This window comes from Pleurodeles waltl, chromosome 6 (genome assembly GCF_031143425.1).
Source record: "Pleurodeles waltl isolate 20211129_DDA chromosome 6, aPleWal1.hap1.20221129, whole genome shotgun sequence".
Taxonomy (NCBI): domain Eukaryota; kingdom Metazoa; phylum Chordata; class Amphibia; order Caudata; family Salamandridae; genus Pleurodeles; species Pleurodeles waltl.
The window spans coordinates 563,123,219-563,149,618 of NC_090445.1; the positions used below are offsets into that span (position 1 = coordinate 563,123,219).

General features: G+C 47.8%; 1 protein-coding gene across 8 annotated transcripts in view; it reads right to left on the bottom strand.

Annotated features, from left to right (window-relative positions):
- Positions 1 to 26,400, bottom strand: part of CSDE1 (cold shock domain containing E1) — a 522,536-nt gene that overhangs the window by 454,425 nt on the left and 41,711 nt on the right. For all 8 annotated transcript variants that reach the window (XM_069238744.1, XM_069238741.1, XM_069238743.1 and 5 more), the window contains one exon: positions 279 to 477. In XM_069238744.1, coding sequence (XP_069094845.1) covers positions 279 to 477 — 199 coding nt within the window. The remainder of the gene's footprint in view (positions 1 to 278; positions 478 to 26,400) is intronic.

Genomic DNA, 26,400 nt, shown 5'->3' on the forward strand with positions numbered 1-26,400 from the left:
TCTCTTCTCATTTCTCACTGATTTCCTCTTACTTTGGTTGGTAAGAGTGAAACCACCAGGAAATTAAAAAATCTCATACCAGAATTCACCCGACATGTTTCTTATACATGCAAACGTGCCAACGTTTCAAAGGACAACCCCTAATTTGCTAAAAGATTTGACTGCAATTTTACCCAGTAAAAAAAAAAAAAAAAAAAAATGTGTGCATACAAACACAGGCCAGGACATTGTTTTGGGAAGCTTATTAGAATACATGATAAAACAACATTGTTTCTTACCTCCTACTTTGAGCTCTTGTAGGTTACCATTGTACTGTGAACAGTGAAAAAAGAGTCTAGCTTGACGCTCTGAGCATTGAATAAACCCATATGATGCCAGGAGTTTTTCAATAATCCCAGTTTCACGCAGAGCTGCTGATGTTCCATTGGGGTATCCATTGTGTCCATTGTTGTGGAGAAGGTTTGGATCAAAGCTCATCTATTGATAAATAACAAATGGTGAAACCAGTTTGTTTGGTTGAATCTTTATTGAACAGTATGAAGCAGTCACTACATACACTACTTAAATATGTAAGAGGAAACTGTGAAGGTAAATTCTGCCATTCGCGTAAGTCAGTTTGGTAATACTTGCTTTTTATTAGCCAAACACTAAATGACTGGAAATATTGCTATAAACAACTTTAAAAGGTCAATATTATTTTCCAATTGTTTTATTTACATTAAAAAAAGCTTGCATGCAACATGATCTAGTGTAAAATCACAGATTTGTATACTTTAAATTATCCATAAAAGAGCGGTGTAATCCTCTCCACACTTAATAAGCAATACTAAATAGGTACAGTAGCGTCCCATCACATTTATATGCTCTTTTGTGGCTAACTTGGGTAACAGACTGGGCTTCACCCCCAGGACCACAGTGAGATTCTAAAATGCAACCGTTCAATACATATTGTGGTTCATCTGGAAGGATGAAAGGTTGCATGTAAATCCAAAGATATGAACACTGTTACAGGTAGACAACGTTTTCCCTTGCCAGCATCAGATAGTTTAGCTTCTCATGCTGGACAATATATCTAGCAAATGGCTAAAAACAGCATCCTGCTTACATGAATTAATTGATTTTTGGTATTAACAGGCACAGTATATTCGACTCATTAACCCAAAATCCCTCATGCATCCAAGCATAGATTCCATGTTCACACCATTTCCCAAAAGACTGCCATCCATATAAGACTCTACCATGACCGCTGAAATGAACTAAAGATAACTCCTCTTTACAATAAAGGGAGTTTAAGTTTGGATTTTATGATAATCTGAAGTTGCAAAGTCTTTCTACAGATATGTAAACATCTCATTCTGCAGCTGAACCCATCCTACACTCCCAGACTTAAGCATAGATAACAGAGATCCACACCTGGGGCAGGGGTGAAGAGTAAATAGTATGAGACATTTTTCAATATCGTCTGCCCCAATGTGGCCTTATACAAAAAAATTGTGGACATGTCCACTGTTAAACAAGTTGAAGCTTTACTAATGTTTGAACAAAAAAAAAAAACTTTTCCCTTCTCAAATTTGTCCCAAATCTAGAATAAGAGAACATTCCATGAAATCACAAATAGCTCATAATTCCTATTAACTATCAGGACAGACAAGTTTCTACTCGAGAACCTCGCCGAAATAAATTACATCTCTGTAACATAGAGGTTTTAAAGTGGATCCGTACATATAATAAAACGATGCATGCACTAAAAGGAGTACCCAATTCCATTAAAACTAAGAATCAATAAAAGGACATTACAGACAATATAATGCTCTATATTTTGTCATAGAAATAAACTTTTTCCTTATGATGTTAAGGACTGAAGTATTTGGTTTCCCTTCCAGGATACTAAAGGCAAAGTATGTAACAAGAAGAGTGAAAAAAAAAAAAACGTTTATGCTGTCCTTATACTGTGAATATTTAAAAAAAAAAAACTAAAATGTATTTTTTTCAAATTTTCTTGTGCCAAAATACTCGAAGGCAGTACTTATTAGATCACCTGCATTTTTGAGAATTTCTACAGGGTTATGAAACCACTCATGTCTGTGTAAGTAGGGCATCAGGGGAATTAATTTTCTTTTTGACCCACTCCTGCACAACACTGTTTTCAAAAACCTATCCCACTCTCAGAAAATTCATTTTCATGACAACTATACAAAAACAAATATAAAAACATAAATGGTAACTCTGAACTATGTTCCTATATAGCCGTCTCTCACTTTTAGTGACATTTACAAATCACCTAGTGTAAGGAAATGCCTCCTTGGCATGGTTGCCCCCTGACTTTTTGCCTTTGCTGATGCTATGTTTACAATTGAAAGTGTGCTGAGGCCTGCTAACCAGGCCCCAGCACCAGTGTTCTTTCCCTAACCTGTACTTTTGTATCCACAATTGGCAGACCCTGGCATCCAGATAAGTCCCTTGTAACTGGTACTTCTAGTACCAAGGGCCCTGATGCCAAGGAAGGTCTCTAAGGGCTGCAGCATGTCTTATGCCACCCTGGAGACCTCTCACTCAGCACAGACACACTGCTTGCCAGCTTGTGTGTGCTAGTGAGGACAAAACGAGTAAGTCGACATGGCACTCCCCTCAGGGTGCCATGCCAGCCTCTCACTGCCTATGCAGTATAGGTAAGACACCCCTCTAGCAGGCCTTACAGCCCTAAGGCAGGGTGCACTATACCATAGGTGAGGGTACCAGTGCATGAGCATGGTACCCCTACAGTGTCTAAACAAAACCTTAGACATTGTAAGTGCAGGGTAGCCATAAGAGTATATGGTCCGGGAGTCTGTCAAACACGAACTCCACAGCACCATAATGGCTACACTGAAAACTGGGAAGTTTGGTATCAAACTTCTCAGCACAATAAATGCACACTGATGCCAGTGTACATTTTATTGTAAAATACACCACAGAGGGCACCTTAGAGGTGCCCCCTGAAACTTAACCGACTATCTGTGTAGGCTGACTAGTTTTAGCAGCCTGCCACAAACCGAGACATGTTGCTGGCCCCATGGGTAGAGTGCCTTTGTCACTCTGAGGCCAGTAACAAAGCCTGCACTGGGTGGAGATGCTAACACCTCCCCCAGGCAGGAGTTGTCACACCTGGCGGTGAGCCTCAAAGGCTCACCTCCTTTGTGCCAACCCAGCAGGACACTCCAGCTAGTGGAGTTGCCCGCCCCCTCCGGCCAGGCCCCACTTTTGGCGGCAAGGCCGGAGAAAATAATGAGAAAAACAAGGAGGAGTCACTGGCCAGTCAGGACAGCCCCTAAGGTGTCCTGAGCTGAGGTGACTAACTTTTAGAAATCCTCCATCTTGCAGATGGAGGATTCCCCCAATAGGGTTAGGATTGTGACCCCCTCCCCTTGGGAGGAGGCACAAAGAGGGTGTACCCACCCTCAGGGCTAGTAGCCATTGGCTACTAACCCCCCAGACCTAAACACGCCCTTAAATTTAGTATTTAAGGGCTACCCTGAACCCTAGAAAATTAGATTCCTGCAACTACAAGAAGAAGGACTGCCTAGCTGAAAAACCCCTGCAGAGGAAGACCAGAAGACGACAACTGCCTTGGCTCCAGAAACTCACCGGCCTGTCTCCTGCCTTCCAAAGATCCTGCTCCAGCGACGCCTTCCGAAGGGACCAACGACCTCGACATCCTCTGAGGACTGCCCCTGCTTCGAAAAGACAAGAAACTCCCGAGGACAGCGGACCTGCTCCAAGAAAAGCTGCAACTTTGTTTCCAGCAGCTTTAAAGATCCCTGCAAGCTCCCCGCAAGAAGCGTGAGACTTGCAACACTGCACCCGGCGACCCCGACTCGGCTGGTGGCGATCCAACACCTCAGGAGGGACCCCAGGACTACTCTGATACTGTGAGTACCAAAACCTGTCCCCCCTGAGCCCCCACAGCGCCGCCTGCAGAGGGAATCCCGAGGCTTCCCCTGACCGCGACTCTTTGAACCTAAAGTCCCGACACCTGGGAGAGACCCTGCACCCGCAGCCCCCAGGACCTGAAGGACCGGACTTTCACTGGAGAAGTGACCCCCAGGAGTCCCTCTCCCTTGCCCAAGTGGAGGTTTCCCCGAGGAACCCCCCCCTTGCCTGCCTGCAGCGCTGAAGAGATCCCGAGATCTCTCATAGACTAACATTGCGAACCCGACGCTTGTTTCTACACTGCACCCGGCCGCCCCCGCGCCGCTGAGGGTGAAATTTCTGTGTGGACTTGTGTCCCCCCCGGTGCCCTACAAAACCCCCCTGGTCTGCCCTCCGAAGACGCGGGTACTTACCTGCAAGCAGACCGGAACCGGGGCACCCCCTTCTCTCCATTCTAGCCTATGTGTTTTGGGCACCACTTTGAACTCTGCACCTGACCGGCCCTGAGCTGCTGGTGTGGTGACTTTGGGGTTGCTCTGAACCCCCAACGGTGGGCTACCTTGGACCAAGAACTAAGCCCTGTAAGTGTCTTACTTACCTGGTAAAACTAACAAAAACTTACCTCCCCCAGGAACTGTGAAAATTGCACTAAGTGTCCACTTTTAAAACAGCTATTTGTCAATAACTTGAAAAGTATACATGCAATTTTTATGATTTAAAGTTCCTAAAGTACTTACCTGCAATACCTTTCAAATGAGATATTGCATGTAGAATTTGAACCTGTGGTTCTTAAAATAAACTAAGAAAATATATTTTTCTATACAAAACCTATTGGCTGGATTTGTCTCTGAGTGTGTGTACCTCATTTATTGTCTATGTGTATGCACAACAAATGCTTAACACTACTCCTTGGATAAGCCTACTGCTCGACCACACTACCACAAAATAGAGCATTAGTATTATCTATTTTTACCACTATTTTACCTCTAAGGGGAACCCTTGGACTCTGTGCATGCTATTCCTTACTTTGAAATAGCACATACAGAGCCAACTTCCTACATTGGTGGATCAGCGGTGGGGTACAAGACTTTGCATTTGCTGGACTACTCAGCCAATACCTGATCACACGACAAATTCCAAAATTGTCATTAGAAATTGATTTTTGCAATTTGAAATTTTTCTAAATTCTTAAAAGTCCTGCTAGGGCCTTGTGTGTTAAGTCCCTGTTTAGCATTGTCTTTTAGAGTTTAAAAGTTTGTTAAAAGTTTGAAATTAGATTCTAGAAACAGTTGTAGATTCTTAAAAAGTATTCCAACTTTTAGAAACAAAATGTCTAGCACAGATGTGACTGTGGTGGAACTCGACACCACACCTTACCTCCATCTTAAGATGAGGGAGCTAAGGTCACTCTGTAAAATAAAGAAAATAACAATGGGCCCCAAACCTACCAAAATACAGCTCCAGGAGCTTTTGGCAGAGTTTGAAAAGGCCAACCCCTCTGAGGGTGGCAACTCAGAGGAAGAGGATAGTGACTTGGAGGACAATTCCCCCCTACCAGTCCTATCTAGGGAGAACAGGGTCCCTCAAACCCTGACTCCAAAAATAATAGTCAGAGATGCTGGTTCCCTCACAGGAGAGACCAACACCTCTGAAATCACTGAGGATAGCCCCAGTGAAGAGGACATCCAGTTAGCCAGGATGGCCAAAAGATTGGCTTTGGAAAGACAGATCCTAGCCATAGAGAGGGAAAGACAAGAGATGGGCCTAGGACCCATCAATGGTGGCAGCAATATAAATAGGGTCAGAGATTCTCCTGACATGTTAAAAATCCCCAAAGGGATTGTGACAAAATATGAAGATGGTGATGACATCACCAAATGGTTCACAGCTTTTGAGAGGGCTTGTGTAACCAGAAAAGTGAACAGATCTCACTGGGGTGCTCTCCTTTGGGAAATGTTCACAGGAAAGTGTAGGGATAGACTCCTCACACTCTCTGGAAAAGATGCAGAATCTTATGACCTCATGAAGGGTACCCTGATTGAGGGCTTTGGATTCTCCACTGAGGAGTACAGGATTAGGTTCAGGGGGGCTCAAAAATCCTCGAGCCAGACCTGGGTTGACTTTGTTGACTACTCAGTGAAAACACTAGATGGTTGGATTCAAGGCAGTGGTGTAAGTAATTATGATGGGCTGTACAATTTATTTGTGAAAGAACACCTGTTAAGTAATTGTTTCAATGATAAACTGCATCAGCATCTGGTAGACCTAGGACCAATTTCTCCCCAAGAATTGGGAAAGAAGGCGGACCATTGGGTCAAGACAAGGGTGTCCAAGACTTCAACAGGGGGTGACCAAAAGAAAGGGGTCACAAAGACTCCCCAGCAGAAGGGTGATGAGACAACCAAAACTAAAAATAGTAAAGAGTCTTCTACAGGCCCCCAAAAACCTGCACAGGAGGGTGGGCCCAGAGCCTCTTCACAAAACAATGGGTACAAGGGTAAAAACTTTGATCCCAAAAAGGCCTGGTGTCATAGCTGTAAACAGCATGGACACCAAACTGGAGACAAGGCCTGTCCCAAGAAAGGTTCCACTCCAAACTCCCATCCAGGTAACACTGGTATGGCTAGTCTCCAAGTGGGATCAACAGTGTGCCCAGAGCAAATCAGGGTCCACACTGAAGCTACTCTAGTTTCTGAGGGTGGGGTGGATTTAGCCACACTAGCTGTCTGGCCGCCTAACATGCAAAAATACAGACAGCAACTCTTAATTAATGGGACTAGAATAGAGGGCCTGAGGGATACAGGTGCCAGTGTCACCATGGTGACGGAGAAACTGGTTTCCCCTGGCCAATACCTGACTGGAAAAACTTACACAGTCACCAACGCTGACAATCAGAGAAAAGTACATCCCATGGCAATGGTTACTTTAGAATGGGGAGGGGTCAATGGCCTGAAACAGGTGGTGGTCTCCTCAAATATCCCAGTGGACTGTCTGCTTGGAAATGACCTGGAGTCCTCAGCATGGGCTGAGGTAGAACTAAAAACCCATGCAGCAATGCTGGGTATCCCTGAACTGGTGTGTGTGAAAACCAGAGCACAATGCAAGGCACAGGGTGAACAAGTAGAGCTGGAGTCTGGAAGAATGGCCCAGCCTACCAAGAGAAAAGGAAAGTCAGTTGGGAAACCAACTGCAACACAGCAAAAGAAAGGGAACCTCTCTTCTCAGGAAGAAGTTCTGCCCTCTGAGGGAACTGAGCCTTTGGAGCTTGAACCTTATCAGGTTGAGCTCTTGGGCCCAGGGGGACCCTCAAGGGAAGAGCTGTGTAAGGGACAAGAAACCTGTCCCTCTCTTGAAGGCCTTAGGCAGCAAGCTGCTGAAGAGTCCAAAGGCAAGAAAAATGGAACACATAGGGTCTATTGGGAAGATGGGCTCCTGTACACTGAGGCCAGAGACCCCAAACCTGGTGCCACTAGGAGAGTGGTAGTGCCTCAGCTGTTCAGAGAGTTCATCCTAACATTGGCCCATGACATTCCCCTTGCTGGACATTTGGGACAAACCAAGACGTGGGAGAGGTTAGTCAACCACTTCTACTGGCCCAACATGTCCAACATGGTTAAGGAGTTTTGCCTCTCCTGCCCCACCTGTCAAGCCAGTGGTAAGACAGGTGGGCATCCAAAGGCCCCCCTCATTCCACTTCCTGTGGTGGGGGTGCCCTTTGAAAGAGTGGGTGTGGACATAGTTGGTCCACTAGAACCTCCCACAGCCTCAGGAAATATGTATATCCTGGTAGTAGTGGATCATGCTACCAGGTATCCTGAAGCTATTCCCCTTAGGTCGACTACTGCCCCTGCAGTAGCCAAGGCCCTCATTGGTATCTTTACCAGAGTGGGTTTCCCTAAGGAGGTGGTGTCTGACAGAGGTACCAACTTCATGTCAGCATACCTAAAGCACATGTGGAATGAGTGTGGAGTGACTTATAAATTCACTACACCCTACCATCCACAAACTAATGGCTTAGTTGAGAGATTCAACAAGACATTAAAAGGCATGATCATGGGGCTCCCAGAAAAACTCAAAAGGAGATGGGATGTCCTCCTGCCATGTCTGCTTTTCGCTTACAGGGAGGTACCACAGAAGGGAGTAGGATTCTCACCCTTTGAACTTCTGTTTGGTCATCCTGTAAGGGGACCACTTGCCCTTGTTAAAGAAGGCTGGGAGAGACCTCTCCATGAGCCTAAACAGGACATAGTGGACTATGTACTTGGCCTTCGCTCTAGAATGGCAGAGTACATGGAAAAGGCAACCAAAAACCTTGAGGCCAGCCAACAACTCCAGAAGTTTTGGTATGACCAAAAGGCTGCACTGGTTGAGTTCCAACCAGGGCAGAAAGTCTGGGTTCTGGAGCCTGTGGCTCCCCGGGCACTCCAGGACAAATGGAGTGGCCCTTACCCAGTGCTAGAGAGGAAGAGTCAGGTCACCTACCTGGTGGACCTGGGCACAAGCAGGAGCCCCAAGAGGGTGATCCATGTGAACCGCCTTAAGCTCTTCCATGACAGGGCTGATGTGAATCTGTTGATGGTAACCGATGAGGATCAGGAGGCAGAGAGTGAACCTCTCCCTGATCTTCTGTCATCAGACCCAAAAGATGGCACAGTAGATGGAGTGATCTACTCAGACACCCTCTCTGGCCAACAGCAGGCTGATTGTAGGAGAGTCCTACAACAGTTTCCTGAGCTTTTCTCCCTAACCCCTGGTCAGACACACCTGTGTACCCATGATGTGGACACAGGAGACAGCATGCCTGTCAAGAACAAAATCTTCAGACAGTCTGACCATGTTAAGGAAAGCATCAAGGTGGAAGTCCACAAGATGCTGGAATTGGGAGTAATTGAGCGCTCTGACAGCCCCTGGGCTAGCCCAGTGGTCCTAGTCCCCAAACCTCACACCAAAGATGGAAAGAAAGAGATGAGGTTTTGTGTGGACTACAGAGGGCTCAATTCTGTCACCAAGACAGATGCCCATCCAATTCCAAGAGCTGATGAGCTCATTGATAAATTAGGTGCTGCCAAATTTCTAAGTACCTTTGACTTGACAGCAGGGTACTGGCAAATAAAAATGGCACCTGGAGCAAAAGAAAAGACAGCATTCTCCACACCTGATGGGCATTATCAGTTTACTGTTATGCCCTTTGGTTTAAAGAATGCCCCTGCCACCTTCCAAAGGTTGGTGAATCAAGTCCTTGCTGGCTTGGAGTCCTTTAGCACAGCTTATCTTGATGATATTGCTGTCTTTAGCTCCACCTGGCAGGATCACCTGGTCCACCTGAGGAAGGTTTTGAAGGCTCTGCAATCTGCAGGCCTCTCTATCAAGGCATCCAAATGCCAGATAGGGCAGGGAACTGTGGTTTACTTGGGACACCTTGTAGGTGGAGGCCAAGTTCAGCCACTCCAACCCAAGATCCAGACTATTCTGGACTGGGTAGCTCCAAAAACCCAGACTCAAGTCAGGGCATTCCTTGGCTTGACTGGGTATTACAGGAGGTTTGTGAAGGGATATGGATCCATTGTGACAGCCCTCACTGAACTCACCTCCAAGAAAATGCCCAAGAAAGTAAACTGGACTGTGGAATGCCAACAGGCCTTTGACACCCTGAAACAGGCAATGTGCTCAGCACCAGTTCTCAAAGCTCCAGATTATTCTAAGCAGTTCATTGTGCAGACTGATGCCTCTGAACATGGGATAGGGGCAGTTTTGTCCCAAACAAATGATGATGGCCTTGACCAGCCTGTTGCTTTCATTAGCAGGAGGTTACTCCCCAGGGAGCAGCGTTGGAGTGCCATTGAGAGGGAGGCCTTTGCTGTGGTTTGGTCCCTGAAGAAGCTGAGACCATACCTCTTTGGGACTCACTTCCTAGTTCAAACTGACCACAGACCTCTCAAATGGCTGATGCAAATGAAAGGTGAAAATCCTAAACTGTTGAGGTGGTCCATCTCCCTACAGGGAATGGACTTTATAGTGGAACACAGACCTGGGACTGCCCATGCCAATGCAGATGGCCTTTCCAGGTTCTTCCACTTAGAAAATGAAGACTCTCTTGGGAAAGGTTAGTCTCATCCTCTTTCGTTTGGGGGGGGGGGTTGTGTAAGGAAATGCCTCCTTGGCATGGTTGCCCCCTGACTTTTTGCCTTTGCTGATGCTATGTTTACAATTGAAAGTGTGCTGAGGCCTGCTAACCAGGCCCCAGCACCAGTGTTCTTTCCCTAACCTGTACTTTTGTATCCACAATTGGCAGACCCTGGCATCCAGATAAGTCCCTTGTAACTGGTACTTCTAGTACCAAGGGCCCTGATGCCAAGGAAGGTCTCTAAGGGCTGCAGCATGTCTTATGCCACCCTGGAGACCTCTCACTCAGCACAGACACACTGCTTGCCAGCTTGTGTGTGCTAGTGAGGACAAAACGAGTAAGTCGACATGGCACTCCCCTCAGGGTGCCATGCCAGCCTCTCACTGCCTATGCAGTATAGGTAAGACACCCCTCTAGCAGGCCTTACAGCCCTAAGGCAGGGTGCACTATACCATAGGTGAGGGTACCAGTGCATGAGCATGGTACCCCTACAGTGTCTAAACAAAACCTTAGACATTGTAAGTGCAGGGTAGCCATAAGAGTATATGGTCTGGGAGTCTGTCAAACACGAACTCCACAGCACCATAATGGCTACACTGAAAACTGGGAAGTTTGGTATCAAACTTCTCAGCACAATAAATGCACACTGATGCCAGTGTACATTTTATTGTAAAATACACCACAGAGGGCACCTTAGAGGTGCCCCCTGAAACTTAACCGACTATCTGTGTAGGCTGACTAGTTTTAGCAGCCTGCCACAAACCGAGACATGTTGCTGGCCCCATGGGGAGAGTGCCTTTGTCACTCTGAGGCCAGTAACAAAGCCTGCACTGGGTGGAGATGCTAACACCTCCCCCAGGCAGGAGTTGTCACACCTGGCGGTGAGCCTCAAAGGCTCACCTCCTTTGTGCCAACCCAGCAGGACACTCCAGCTAGTGGAGTTGCCCGCCCCCTCCGGCCAGGCCCCACTTTTGGCGGCAAGGCCGGAGAAAATAATGAGAAAAACAAGGAGGAGTCACTGGCCAGTCAGGACAGCCCCTAAGGTGTCCTGAGCTGAGGTGACTAACTTTTAGAAATCCTCCATCTTGCAGATGGAGGATTCCCCCAATAGGATTAGGATTGTGACCCCCTCCCCTTGGGAGGAGGCACAAAGAGGGTGTACCCACCCTCAGGGCTAGTAGCCATTGGCTACTAACCCCCCAGACCTAAACACGCCCTTAAATTTAGTATTTAAGGGCTACCCTGAACCCTAGAAAATTAGATTCCTGCAACTACAAGAAGAAGGACTGCCTAGCTGAAAAACCCCTGCAGAGGAAGACCAGAAGACGACAACTGCCTTGGCTCCAGAAACTCACCGGCCTGTCTCCTGCCTTCCAAAGATCCTGCTCCAGCGACGCCTTCCGAAGGGACCAACGACCTCGACATCCTCTGAGGACTGCCCCTGCTTCGAAAAGACAAGAAACTCCCGAGGACAGCGGACCTGCTCCAAGAAAAGCTGCAACTTTGTTTCCAGCAGCTTTAAAGATCCCTGCAAGCTCCCCGCAAGAAGCGTGAGACTTGCAACACTGCACCCGGCGACCCCGACTCGGCTGGTGGCGATCCAACACCTCAGGAGGGACCCCAGGACTACTCTGATACTGTGAGTACCAAAACCTGTCCCCCCTGAGCCCCCACAGCGCCGCCTGCAGAGGGAATCCCGAGGCTTCCCCTGACCGCGACTCTTTGAACCTAAAGTCCCGACACCTGGGAGAGACCCTGCACCCGCAGCCCCCAGGACCTGAAGGACCGGACTTTCACTGGAGAAGTGACCCCCAGGAGTCCCTCTCCCTTGCCCAAGTGGAGGTTTCCCCGAGGAACCCCCCCCTTGCCTGCCTGCAGCGCTGAAGAGATCCCGAGATCTCTCATAGACTAACATTGCGAACCCGACGCTTGTTTCTACACTGCACCCGGCCGCCCCCGCGCCGCTGAGGGTGAAATTTCTGTGTGGACTTGTGTCCCCCCCGGTGCCCTACAAAACCCCCCTGGTCTGCCCTCCGAAGACGCGGGTACTTACCTGCAAGCAGACCGGAACCGGGGCACCCCCTTCTCTCCATTCTAGCCTATGTGTTTTGGGCACCACTTTGAACTCTGCACCTGACCGGCCCTGAGCTGCTGGTGTGGTGACTTTGGGGTTGCTCTGAACCCCCAACGGTGGGCTACCTTGGACCAAGAACTAAGCCCTGTAAGTGTCTTACTTACCTGGTAAAACTAACAAAAACTTACCTCCCCCAGGAACTGTGAAAATTGCACTAAGTGTCCACTTTTAAAACAGCTATTTGTCAATAACTTGAAAAGTATACATGCAATTTTTATGATTTAAAGTTCCTAAAGTACTTACCTGCAATACCTTTCAAATGAGATATTACATGTAGAATTTGAACCTGTGGTTCTTAAAATAAACTAAGAAAAGATATTTTTCTATACAAAACCTATTGGCTGGATTTGTCTCTGAGTGTGTGTACCTCATTTATTGTCTATGTGTATGCACAACAAATGCTTAACACTACTCCTTGGATAAGCCTACTGCTCGACCTCACTACCACAAAATAGAGCATTAGTATTATCTATTTTTACCACTATTTTACCTCTAAGGGGAACCCTTGGACTCTGTGCATGCTATTCCTTACTTTGAAATAGCACATACAGAGCCAACTTCCTACACCTAGCCTTCAGCCTTGTGGTTTGTGATGTAATCAGAACATCTCATTGGCAATTAAGAACCATAATACAATTACCTCAGGCACGTAGGCAATGGTAACACATTAATTGCACTGAGATCATTTGCATGTATGACTTAGAGATCAACTCAAAGTACGGCCCAGCAGCAGCTTGCAGCCCTCCTGACTTTTACATGAGGCCACCTGGCGAACAGCAGCACTGGACTGCTGTCTACTTGAGTGAGCAGTAGCATTAAGAAAGCTGTTAAAACAAGCATGTTTTTATATACGTGTTAACTGAAGTAAAAGGAAAAAAGAGCAAGTTACTTACCTTTGGTAACGCTTTTTCTGGTGGATACATTAGCTACCTGTGGATTCCTCACCTAATGAATTCTCCCCATGCGTAGCATTCGGCGGAAACTTCTCTAGCACTGCACGTCGGCGAGGACGTCACAATTGCCCGACTCCACGCGGCTCCGCGTGACATCATCGTGGCAATAAGTGGCCCTCGCCACCGTGCTGACGTCAGTTTACGCCATTTTTGACGTGCCTTTGAAACATACAGAAAACACCGACAATCTAAACACTTGATGATCATAAATAATAGAACTTTATAGAGAACCTTCATATAAAAACTTTCACAAAAAGTTCCTTAAAAAGAACATACCATCATGAGCAGTTTGCAAACATGGAAATAACCTGAATTGCAACTATGAACATAAATACATATATAGAAACATAGAATTTAAGGCACTGAAGTGCACACCCAAGGCGAACCCGGTATGACCAGACAGACAACGGGGAGGTGGGAGGGACCGTGAGGAATCCACAGGTAGATAATGTATCCACCAGAAAAAGCGTTACCGAAGGTAACTAACTTGCTCTTCTGAAGGATACAACTACCTGTGGATTCCTCACCTAATGAAGAGTCCCAAAGCAGTACCACCTCAGAGGAGGGTGTCCATCTGGTCACACCAGGAACTCCTGCAGCACAGGCCGCGCAAGATGGCCATCTCTCCGCACCTCTGAATCCAGACAATAATGCTTTACAAAGATGTGGAGGGAAGACCAAGTCGTGGCCTTACAGATGTCCGCCACCGTAACACCTCTGTCCAAAGCCGATGATGCAGACTTGACCCTGGTGGAATGGTCTCTGACCCCCTCAGGAGGATCTTTCTTCACCAATGAATAACAGTTTTACACAAAGAATGACCCACCTGGAGAGCGTTCTCTTGTGGACGGCCTTCCCCTTCCTCTTCCTCTTACCCACGTATCCGATAAAGAGTTGTTCATCGAACCGGAACTCTCTCGTCCGGTCGATATAAAAGCTGAGAGCCCTCCTAGGGTCCAAACGATGGAGTATTGCCTCCTCCTTAGATGGGTGCGGAGGAGGGTAGAAAGACGAGAAAGTTATGGATTGTCCCAAGTGAAACGGAGACACTACCTTGGGGAGGAAAGCTGCCCTAGTCCTCAAAACCACCTTGTTCTTATGAAAAGTCGTGAAAAGCGGGTGAACAGAAAGGGCCTGCAGTTCACTAACACATCTAGCCCAGTAGTTCCCAACCTGTGGTCCGGGGACCCCTGGGGGTCCCCGAAGCTTTCTCAGGGGGTCCGCGACTGCTTAGAAAATAAAAAATATTAACAAGTATTCACAAATTTGGTCCAAGGCTTCCATTAATGACTCAGTGGGGGTCCCCGGATTCCAATGATGATTCAGTGGGGGTCCCTGGGTTCCATTAATGATAAAATGGGGGTCCACAGATGTCAAAAGGTTGGGAACCACTGGTCTAGCCGAAGTAATGGCAGTCAGAAACACAGTTTTGAAAAACAAATACCTCAAGGGACAAGAATGAAGCGGCTCAAAGGGGGAACCCATCAAAAAAGTCAACACTAGATTCAGGTCCCACTGCGGCATGATAAAAAGAGTGGGAGAAAACCTATTAGTAATCCCCTTCAAAAATCGTAAAACCAAAGGAGATTTGAATAAAGAGGGTTGATGTGAAAGACATAAGAAGGCCGAAAGATAGCCTTTAACAGTGGCCACAGCACAACTGCGCTGAGCCAACGACAATGCAAATAACAAAATATCTGAAAGATGGGCACTTAAGGGATCAATTTCCTGCTCTCCACACCAACGAACTAATTTAGCCCACCTACCCGCGTAGACCGATTTGGTGGAGTGTCGCCTGGCCGATAAAAGAACGTCCACCACCTCTGGTGAGAGAAAAAGCACTCAGGTTGCCCTGCTCAACATCCAGGCATGAAGGTGCAGGCTCTGGAAGTGGGGGTGTAAAACCTGCCCCTGCGACTGAGTGGAGGTCTGCCCCGAGAGGGAGACAGCGCGAGTGGAAGGTCTGCATACCATACCCTTCGTAGCCCATCCGGAGCTATTAGAGTGACTTGGGCCCGGTCTTGGCGAATCTTCCTCAAAACCCAAGGCATCAAGGGTATGGGGGGGGGGGGGGGGGGACACGTAAAGCAGCTGGTTGCACCAGGACATCTGAAACGCGTCCGCTAACGTTCCTTGCATCAGATACTGAAGGCTGCAGAACGATGGACAGTGCGTGTTCTCCTGAGTGGCAAACAGGTCTTATCTGCGGAAAACCCCACATCCGAAAGAGGTGAAGAATGAGATCCGGATGCAGTCGCCACTCGTGGTCGTCCAAGAAGAAGCGACTGAGTCTGTCCGCCCTTACGTTTTGGACCCCAGCCAGATGGTTTGCTACTACGCAAAGCTGATGGTCCCGAGCCCAGGACCAGAGTCGCAGAGACTCTCTGCAAAGAAGGTACGACTCTACACCCCCCTACTTATTGATATACCACTTCGCGGTGGTGTTGTCCGTCAGGATCTGAACTGACAGACTGCAAAGGGACGGGAGGAAGGCCTTGAGGGCCAAACGAATCACCCGCAGTCCAAGCAGATTAATATGAAACCTCTGCTCTACTAGAGATCAACGACCCTTGATCTCCAGATGAGCTTCCCAGCCTAAGGTGGAGGTATCAGTTATCACCGGAGTTGGCAGCGAAAACGGCTTTCCTTGAGAAAGGTTGCCTTCTGTAGCCCACCATCGGAGATCCACTGCAGTATCTCTGGAGATCTTGATCGACTCCCCGAGATCTCCTCTGTGTTGAAACCACTGCCTGCAGAGGCACCAATGAAGAGCCCTCAGATGCCAGTGTGCATGAGTGACCAACAGAATGCAAAAAGCTAACAGACCGAGCAGACGAAGGACCTTGAGGACTGGAATTACCGCTCCTTCTTGAAACATCGGAACCAACTCCTGAATATCCTGTATCCGCTGTGGCGGAGGAAAGGCCCGATTCAATGTCGTGTCTAGTACTTCCCCTATGAACAGGAGACGCTGAGAGGGCTCTAGGTGAGTCTTGGGCAAATTTATTGAAAAACCCAGACTTAACAACTGGGTTGTTAGTTGCAGATGACGCAACACAAGCCCCGGAGACTCGGCTTTGATCAACCAATCGTTCAGGTAAGGGAATACTGCTACTCCCTTCCTCCTGAGGTGTGCTGCAACAACCGCCATCACCTTCCTGAAGACCCGAGGTGCGGAAGTAAGACCAAAAGGAAGGTCCGCAAACTGATAGTGCTGCGACCCTACCACAAACCGGAGATACTTCCTTTGCCACTTGAGAATGGGAATGTGAAAATAAGCATCCTGCAAGTCGACCGACACCATCCAATCCTCCTTGTTCAACGCCAAAAGCACCTGTGCCAGAGCCAGCATTTTGAATTTCTCTGGTTTGAGGACCCAATTCAAAACCCTCAGGTCCAAAATAGGTCTCAGACGACCATCCTTTTTGGGGGGGGGAAATCAGAAAGTAACTAGAATAACACCCGTGACCCCTCTCTTGCTCTGGAACCAACTCCACGGCGCCCTTCAACAATAGGGAGAGAACCTCCTGTTCTAGCAACAGGAGATCTTCTGAACAAAAGGAAGGACGGGGAGGGAAGGGAAGAGGAATCTCCCGAAAGGGAAGAGCATAACCTTTTCTTACCACACTGATGATCCAGGAATCTGATGTTATGGACTCTCATATGGGAAGAAGAGAAAGCCTCCCCCCTACCGGAGAGACATGAGACAATGGCAGGAGGACTATGGCTGCTTTCCTTGTGCTAACCCTCCAGAGGAAGAGGAAGGGTGCTGCTGCTGGGTGGCCCCTCTTGTGCAGACTCTACCCCGGCCCCTAAGCGATCGATAAGGGAGGCTCAAAGACTGCTGCCCCAGCTGCTGTGACCTCCCACGAAAGGAAGCCCCTCTACCAAAATCTCGCAGCCATCTGAATGACCGAAACGGGGTGGAATCAGCCTGCAGACCCAAAGACCTAGCAGTGGCCCTACATTCTTTAAAGCGCTCTAGCGCAGAGTCCGCTTTTGATCCGAATAGTTTTGCCCCAACAAAAGGCAAATCCAATAGCGTGGCCTGGACGTCAGAAGAAAAACCATTAGTGCGTAACCACGCATGACGGCTGGTGGCAACGGAAGCCCCCATGGTTCTTACAACAGAGTCCCTGGTATCCAGCCCTGACTGAATAACTTGCGTAGCCGCCGCCTGAGCATCTGAAAGAAGGCTATGCAAATCCTGGGGCATGACCGAAGAACAGTCTTTACCGCATCCATTACAGCATGTATATACCTGCCAAGAATACAAGTAGCATTGGCAGATTTCAGTGCCATGCTGCATGATGTTAACACCTTCTTGGCTGATTGGTCAATTTGCTTGGATTCCCGGTCCGATGGGACTCCTGGAAATGAACCAGGGGCCGACTTCGAAGAGCAAGATGCTTGCACCACTAGACTCTCTGGCGAAGGGTGTTTTGACAAAAATTCCGGGTCCCCATGCGCAGACCTATAACGCCTGGCCACTGATCTACTAACAGCCGAAGAGGTGACAGGCTTCTTCCACACCTCTTCGATTGGTTTCATTAGAGCCTCATTAAAAGGTAAAAGAGGGTCTGCCATGGCTGTAGCAGGATGCAAAACTTCTGTCAACAGGTTGGTCTTAACCTGTGCCGTAGGTAAGGGAAGTTCCAAAAAAGTTACAGCCTTCCAAATCACTGAATAGAAAGTGGCTGCCTCCTCCGTATTCTCCTGGGGAGGCCAGATCCCATTCTGGAGAAGTGTCAAGTCCATTTGCAGTATCCAGTCATGGGAACTCACTCTGGGGATCAGTGATTTCACCTTCTTCGAGGAATTGTTGTTGATATTCCCTTTCTTCCAGCAACCTAAGGGCCTTTCGCCGAGACCTCTACTTGGCCTCCATCCCCGGCATCGACATGGAGTGCAACGACGTCAGTGAATGGCGCCGGAAAGGGGTCATGATAGGATCTCCGGACCCGCCAGACGCCGCAGATGGATCCATCGGCGCCATGGACAAGGATCCTGCATCCGACGACGCCATCCGACCTCTAGGCTCCATCTCCTCCGACAACGGCGTTGAAGGTCTCTCCCTCGACGTCGAGGGCTGCGCTGCCGGCAGAGGTGCTTGACCAGATTCTCCAGCCGAACAGAAAGGCATAAACGGCGTCGGCTTGTATAGAGCCGGAACGCCGAGATTGAATGCCAGGGGACCGGTGGGGCCAGTCGGCGCACCACCTCCCGGAGCCGTATTTTGAAATATGGCAAACATGGCATTAAGAAATGCCGCCGGATCCGTACCCGGAGTCGGGAACGAAGGATAACCTTGCGGAGCCGGAGCCTGGATGGCCTCTTGGGCGCCTGGATGCACCGGAGAAGCCAGATGACTGAGGCTCCACGACCTCAATGTCTGACGGCGCCGGGGACGTTTGTGGTATCACAGGCTGTGGGGACACCGTCGGAGTCACTTCCCAAGACATGCGGCACCGGGTCGACGGAGACCTCGACTCCGACTGACTTCTGGATCGACGCCGAGAGTCACAGTGACGCCGCTTCTTATGAGACGACTTTCCTGAAGACGATCCATGGTGCTGCTTCCTCTCCTTCTTTGACTTCGCTAAAAATAGCTTCGCCTCACGCTCCTTCAGATTCATCTTCTGACAGGAGCCGCATTCCTGGACGTCGTGATACGAACTGAGGTACCAAAGGCAGTTGTTGTGAGGGTCAGTCACCGACATCCGACCTCCACACTCCCGGCAGGGTTTGAAACCAGGTTTCTTTGGAGCCGACAGAGAAAAAAAAAAAAAAAAGTATCCATTCCGAAGAGCGAACAATACAGGTAGCCAGAAAAGTAACTGTTCTCGAAGGCACAGAAAAAAGGGGAACGGACGTCAGCACGGCGGCGAGGGCCTCTTATTGCCACGATGACGTCCTGAGGAGCGGCGTGGAGTCAAATCAAATCAAATCATTAGCATTTATAAAGCGCGCTACTCACCCGTGCGGGTCTCAAGGCGCTAGGGACAAAGGGGGTGGTTATCGCTGCTCGAACAGCCAGGTCTTTAGGAGTCTCCGGAAAGCGGAGTGGTCCTGGGTGGTCCCGAGGCTGGTGGGGAGGGAGTTCCAGGTCTTGGCCGCCAGGAAGGAGAAAGATCTCCCACCCGCCGTGGAGCGTCGGATGCGAGGGACGGCGGCGAGTGCGAGGCCAGAGGAGCGGAGGGGGCGGGTGGGGACATAGAAGTTGAGCCGTCTGTTGAGGTATTCCGGTCCCTTGTCGTGGAGGGCTTTGTGTGCGTGGGTGAGAAGTCGGAAGGTGATCCTTTTGCTGACTGGGAGCCAATGCAGGTGTCTCAGGTGTGCGGAGATGTGGCTGTTGCGGGGTACGTCGAGGATGAGGCGGGCTGAGGCGTTTTGAATGCGTTGCAGGCGATTTTTGAGTTTGGCGGTGGTCCCAGCGTAGAGGGTGTTGCCGTAGTCCAGGCGGCTCGTGACGAGGGCGTGGGTCACGGTTTTTCTGGTGTCGGCGGGGATCCAGCGGAAGATCTTGCGGAGCATGCGGAGGGTGAGGAAGCAGGCGGAGGACACGGCGTTGACTTGCTTGGTCATGGTGAGAAGGGGGTCCAAGATGAAGCCGAGGTTGCGGGCATGGTCTGCGGGGGTCGGTGCGGTGCCGAGGGCCGTGGGCCACCAGGAGTCGTCCCAGGCGGACGGGGTGTTGCCGAGGACTTCAGTTTTTTCAGAGTTCAGCTTTAGGCGGCTGAGCCTCATCCAATCTGCGACGTCCTTCATACCCTCTTGTAGGTTGGTCTTGGCGCTGGCGGGGTCCTTGGTGAGGGAGAGTATAAGTTGGGTGTCGTCGGCGTAGGAGGTGATGATGATGATGTCGTGCTTGCGTACGATGTTAGCGAGGGGGCTCATGTAGACATTGAAGAGTGTCAGGCTGAGTGATGAGCCTTGAGGTACGCCGCAGATGATCTCAGTGGGTTCTGAGCGAAACGGAGGGAGGTAGACTCTTTGGGAGCGGTTTACGAGGAAGGAGGCGATCCAGTCCAGGGCCTGGTCTTGGATCCCGGTGGAGCGGAGGCGGGTGATTAGGGTGCGGTGACAGACGTTGTCAAAGGCAGCCGAGAGGTCGAGAAGAATGAGGGCGACTGTTTCACCGTTGTCCATCAGGGATCTGATGTCGTCTGTGACTGAGATGAGGGCAGTTTCAGAGCTGTGGTTGGTTCGGAATCCGGTCTGTGAGGGGTCGAGCAGGTTGTTGTCTTCCAGGAAGGTGGTCAGCTGTTTGTTGTCGGCAATTGTGACGTCCTCACAGACGTGCAGAGCTAGAGAGAAGTTTCCGTTGAATGCTACGCATGGGGAGAATTCATTAGGTGAGGAATCCACAGGTAGTTGTATCCATCAGAAAGAAATAAACATGTCCTGCGCCACTTCTCTAGGAACATTTTTGTTTAAATGGTGCAAACGTAACAATACTCAAGTCTCTTCAAAATTAAAAAAAAAAAAAAAAAAAAAAAAAAATCATTAACGTGCACAAGTGTTTCACCTTAGTACATCAGATCACATCGCTGCATCGAGACATTTATTAACAATGAGTTCCCAAACAAACCTAAGAACATTCAAGCCTCCATTGCTTTGAAAACAATTCCAGTACCATACCAAGAGGTAAGACAGGTGTCACATGCACCCTCCGGGTGGCATAGGTTGTTATACATGGAACAACAGTTTAATCAAACATAAGGAGGTTTGTACTGCGCACATCCCAAACTCTTGCATTTCAAGGAGCTTTAATACGTTATAATGAAGAAAAAGGTAAAGTGAAATAAAACCATTCCCTAGGGTTACACAATTTGGTCAAGGAGGGAAGTTGCGACTTTCATGGTGCATGAGGTTAAAGAGTGGGGAGTGGGGGGGCTCCAGGAAAACTTCTAGCTGCGCCAGAGCCAGGCATCTGGCTTGAGCCTTCAGTGGCTGCCCTACCTCTGAGATGACTGCAATGAACAGGGCAAGGGCATAGCAATGATGGGGTTTGACTATCATTCGACTTAATGAAGAAGGGAGTACCAAAACCACAGTGCATGACTCCTTATTTCAGATTTAGAACTCACAACACAATATTTTAGTGAATAAGTGTTTTCTCCCAATGGGTCAAATCAAATGATTGTCTTGTACAGTACGTTTTTCTAGTCCCACACTTGCTGCACAGCACCCGTGATACACACTCCTACAAAATGGTGCAGACGCTTCCCAATCTTACCCCTCCCCCCCCCCACCCTTAGTTACCAAATCAGAGTTGGATCGGTAACAAAAATCAAATGTAATAAAAAAAAAAAAATCTCTCTGCATTTTGGGAAGGGGCAGCAGAATCAATAATGGGAAGAGTGGGGGTAGTGGCTAAGATGCCCGGGGAGGGAGAGAAGGCAACATGGGACAAAATCAACAGGGGAGGGCAGCTGTCAAGGCAACACAGGGTTGGGGAATGCAACAAGGTGGGTGTGGTGGGGGGAAGAAACACAAGAGCAAGCACAAAAGGGAGGGGACAGCGAGAAGCAGTTGGACAGAGCAGCACGGAGTGCGGAAAGAGACTGGTGGAGATTGCTTGAAAACACATGCACTTTAATATAGCGCTTCACACAAAAGAATAAAGTGCGCGTGAAAACAAACAAGTGGACGTAACAAACCTAATCAAAGAGATTGCAAAGAGGCAATGTTCCAAGGGAGGAACAAAGACAAGCTGGTTCCCAAATAAGAAGCAACCAAATGAGTATTTTAAGGAAAGCCAAACAATGAGCAGCTGCCAATCCCCTTTATGTTCTCGTTATGCCGCAATATGACTGAGTGCACATGCAGTCTAGCAAGCTCACACTAAAAGTTAGCAATGAAATACCTGCAGCCATATCATCAAGTATCGGGATTCAAAATTAACAAATAAATCAGAAATTTAAAATATTTTGACTCCTAAAGAAGGTACACAATATTCACTGAAACATGCTGATACTACAATTAATACCTGGTCACAAATTAAACGGTCATCTGTGATTAATGCACGAACCAAGTGGTTCAGGCAAATACTTGCCAAAGAAACATAGAAAAGGGGTGTCAAGGAGGGACAGGGTAGGCAAAGTTCAGGAAATGGGGGTGTTAGGAAGGAAAGTCATGTTTTCTGTTATAAAATGCTAATAAAATTATTTAAAACTGAAAAAGTAGCAGAGGAATGTGTTCAAGAAGGGATTACCCAAGAGCTCACAATCTGTCACAAGGAGTAGCTGATGGTAAAATAAAAAAACTTTGTTTCTGGTTCTACAGTTCCCATCTTGCTCATTTCACAACTAGGGTGCAAGTAGTGTTGTCAGCGGGTACCTCTTCCTGCCCACCCACTTGAAGGATGGTAAGAAGGCTTTTAACATCAGACGTATCACCTGCAATTCCAACAAATCTATGTGAAAGTAGGTTTCTGCTGGAGACTGGAGTGCAATGATCTCCACCAATCCCACATGGCCTTCCAGCCCAGTAGTGATGCGTCCATGACCACAATCCGCTCTGTGTGGGGTAAAGAGAGGGGTCTGCCGTTGGCCCAATCGCAGTCTAGCAGCCACCACTGCAAGTCTTTTGCCGTCTCCTCTGAAACACAGATTTAATACAATGGATTCCACAGTGCTGTGTCCACCGGGACTTAAGCATATGCAATCTGCTGTGTTGATCAAGCAGGATTCAGGTCGAAATCCACATATGCAGGATAGCTTAGGTAAACTAGAGCATCTGCTAAGGAGTCGGTGTGACTGTGGCATGTTGATGGTGAATCCCAACAATGTTAGCCCGTTCACAGTCATATGAAGGTGGTCAGTGTCTGCTAGACGTCAACCAGAATCTAACAGCTTGACCTCGAGATACAGGAAGGCTGTTAAAACAACCTTCAAAGAGAAGCTGTAACTAACACCATCACTTTCGTGATCACATGCAGGGTATTGGTGAGGCTAAAGGAGACCAAGGCAAACTGGAAATGCTCCTGGATGACTGAACTGCAGACCATGCCTGTGGATCTGGAGGACGGAAATATGGAATTATACAACCTGCAAGTACACTGCTACCATCCAGTCTATGAGATCCAGGGCAGACAAAACCTAGGCCATATTAAGCTTCCTGAATTTTTCCTTCTGCAGGAAGAAGCAGAGTGCCTTCATCCTTCAGCCCAAGAAGTAGTGGGTCTAACACCCAATTCTGACTTCCGAGGTCAACACATACTGTAGGGCTTTGGCCAAAAAAAAAAAAAGACTTAACTGCCTTCTGCAAAACAGACTAGCTTCTCTGAAAGCTGTGTTGGAGAGGGGTGGGGGGCACTAAGTAAAAAGGGCCCATGCTTTCAAAGTATTGTTGCTACCTTCAGAGGAAATGCATCACTTTGCCTCCTACAGGGTGGGTGTGTGTCCAAAAAGACATTTTTGCAGTTGCCAGTGGGGTCTGGCATTGGTGAAATTGAAATGACCTAACGTTGCCACTAAAAAGGCTAAACTTGTGAGGAACTGGCCTAGTAGGGGCAGACAGTACCAGTGAATGAGCTGTGACAACTCTCCTTAACAAGCTCCAGGGCAGAGTCTGCTTTTTCAACAAAAAGAGAGCCATCCAATAGCATGTTAAGCAAAGATGCCTGGACAGCCTCAGAAGTCCTAGATATCATTCAAGACAGGGCACCAAAACACTATGTTTGTGACAATTGAGCAAACAGTCAGTTGCAGCAAGGCCAGAGCTTATGACATTTTGCAACACCCCGGCTGTCCTGTATGATTTGGTCCAAAGACGCTTTAGGGTCTCTGGAACTGCCAGCAGGATTGAAAACGGCATCTTATAAGGCATGACTGTAGTTGTCTAGAAGGCAATTGGCATTAATGGAGCACCAAGCAAATTAAGCCAAAGATAACCTGTACTTGGCAAAAGTTTGTAAACGCTTAGATTTACAATCAGAAGGAGTTGTGGGGAAGGTGTTTGGGATAATTCAGCTAGTGGATGGCTTGCAGGCATACAGTGGTGGGTCAGGATCCCCAGGTCTCCTGGTGCGGGGCTGTAGACAAGAGCTACCACTCCACTAAGTGGGGATCAGAACATGGCTTTGACCAAGTGTTTAAAAGGACATCTGGTACAGCCTCATTAAATGTAATTAAGATCCAGTAGGTGCCTGGCCAGGGTGACAAACCTTCTTCAAGGCATTAGTATTGACCTCCATTATACAGAGGTGCAGGTCAATAGCTCTACAGTCCACCTCATAACCATTGCAAATGAGGCACTCTCCTCTGATGGCAGGAGCAGAGGGAGAGACAAGCTCAGCATCTGGGAAGTGTGCAAACAACTAGCATCCTGTTATTTGGCATACCAATTTCCCTCCTCAAAGGGAGGGGTGAATTTGTCCCATTCACTGTTATCAGATTCTGATCCAAAGAGCACATGTAAGGTATGAGCTCTACTGCCCAGTAAAGGCAAGGTATCGGAGTCTGACGAACTGGTGTTATGCTGAGCCCCCATAAGATTAGAGTGCAGCCTCAGTTAAGACAGAGACCTCTATAGGTATCAGCTCTTCTTCTGACACCATTTATAAGAAAGGAACCAGAGCAGGGAATAGTGCTATAAACCAAAATCTGCATCAAAGCTGGTGCGGATCCCAATATGGATTCAAGAGTCACAGACTGTGCCAAGGGCAAACAGACAGGATTCCATCTGGAGATCTCTACTCTAGGTCGTGCCCAAAGCCGTGCCAGAGAGAGTTGGAAGCATGCCAAGTATATGCAGCATGGCCTCGCTAAACACTTTCATCTGCTGCAAATTCACCGACAGACCTGGAAATCTAAGTTGCATGAGGACCATATTCAGAATCTGCTCCTCGAACCTAAACTGGGATGTACGATGATGGTCTTAAGCCCTCTCTGGAGTTTGAGACACAAAGCAACACCCCTCCACCCCACAGTTACTAAGCACCTTGTTCTTTTGCTCCATAAAAGATGATGCTTTCAATACTAGCTGCAATTTCTATAGCCTTCTCCAAAGTCAAATTTGACGTACATAGTAGTTTACTGAATTTTGCTGCTTGTAGTCTTATCTACCAATTGATCTTATTTTCTTCTCAAAGGTTTTGTACTTGCAAGATAGTCAACACTCAAGAATCCAACAAAACGTGCTAAAGACTCCACCTATCTTCGAGAACTGTTATAGAATTTCTTTCTACAACAACATTTCTGCATGCTTTAAACCTTCCATCCAGAGATTTAATGGCAGAAGTTATCGCCTTCTCCCAACAGTCTCTTTAGATATGTGCTTCAAAATTTTACACATTTCAGCCCCAAGAAAATAGCATCAAACTGTAAACTTTCTCTTGTTTGAAAGAATCACCTTAAAATGGCTATAAATATGCTTTAAACCCACTTTTCCACTGCTCCCAACCAGTCTCAGAAGCTGTAGGAAGGACACAAAAGCAAAAAACCCAAAAACATAAGGTGTGCGCAACACTGCTGTAAAAAAACTTCCTAAAGACGAACAATTGACAATCACTTCTTTGTATTATAAATTGGGGTGTACATCACAGATACGCAGACTGCAATCTGGTCATTTGGAAATGTTTGTAATTGTTTTTCATTGGGCAACCTATTTCCCTCGGTGGACGTCAATGATACACCAATGAATTTCCCAAAAGAGTAGCCAACCTCAGCAAAACACTCCCCAAAATGGCAGCCATAACATAAAACGTGTGCCATCACTCAAACACACAGCCCTGCTGAACCACAAACTCCAGGATGTGCAATGGCTTTCATGCCAACATAGAAGTTGCTGGAATGCAGAGTTAACAGGGGCAGAAAGTGAGGTGTGAGGCCACTGCACTGCATCCACATAGAATGCACTGCTGACAATGACCATAAAAGCATTAGGAATAATTTTTATCTTACTCTATTTTATTACAGTACAAGAAAAGAAAACAAACAGATAGTTATCTGAATACATTGAAAGAACTCCCCTCAGTACATTTCCTTGTAAGTGCAAATCAATACATATGAGGTTAGCACTACACTCAATATATACACTGGTAATCAGTAAAAGGCATAGAAAAGGTTAGAAAACAGTGCAAATAGCAATAAGCAATAGTGACCCTATGGGGAGCACAAACCATACCACAAACAAAATGGAATGCAAATAAGGTACCCCCACCTAGTAAATAAAATGGGTAGAGGGAAGCTGGGAGTACTAGAAAACCACAGAGGTAAGTAATACAGTACCCCTGAGAGATCAGGAACGCAGGAGTAAAACACTGGATTTTCATC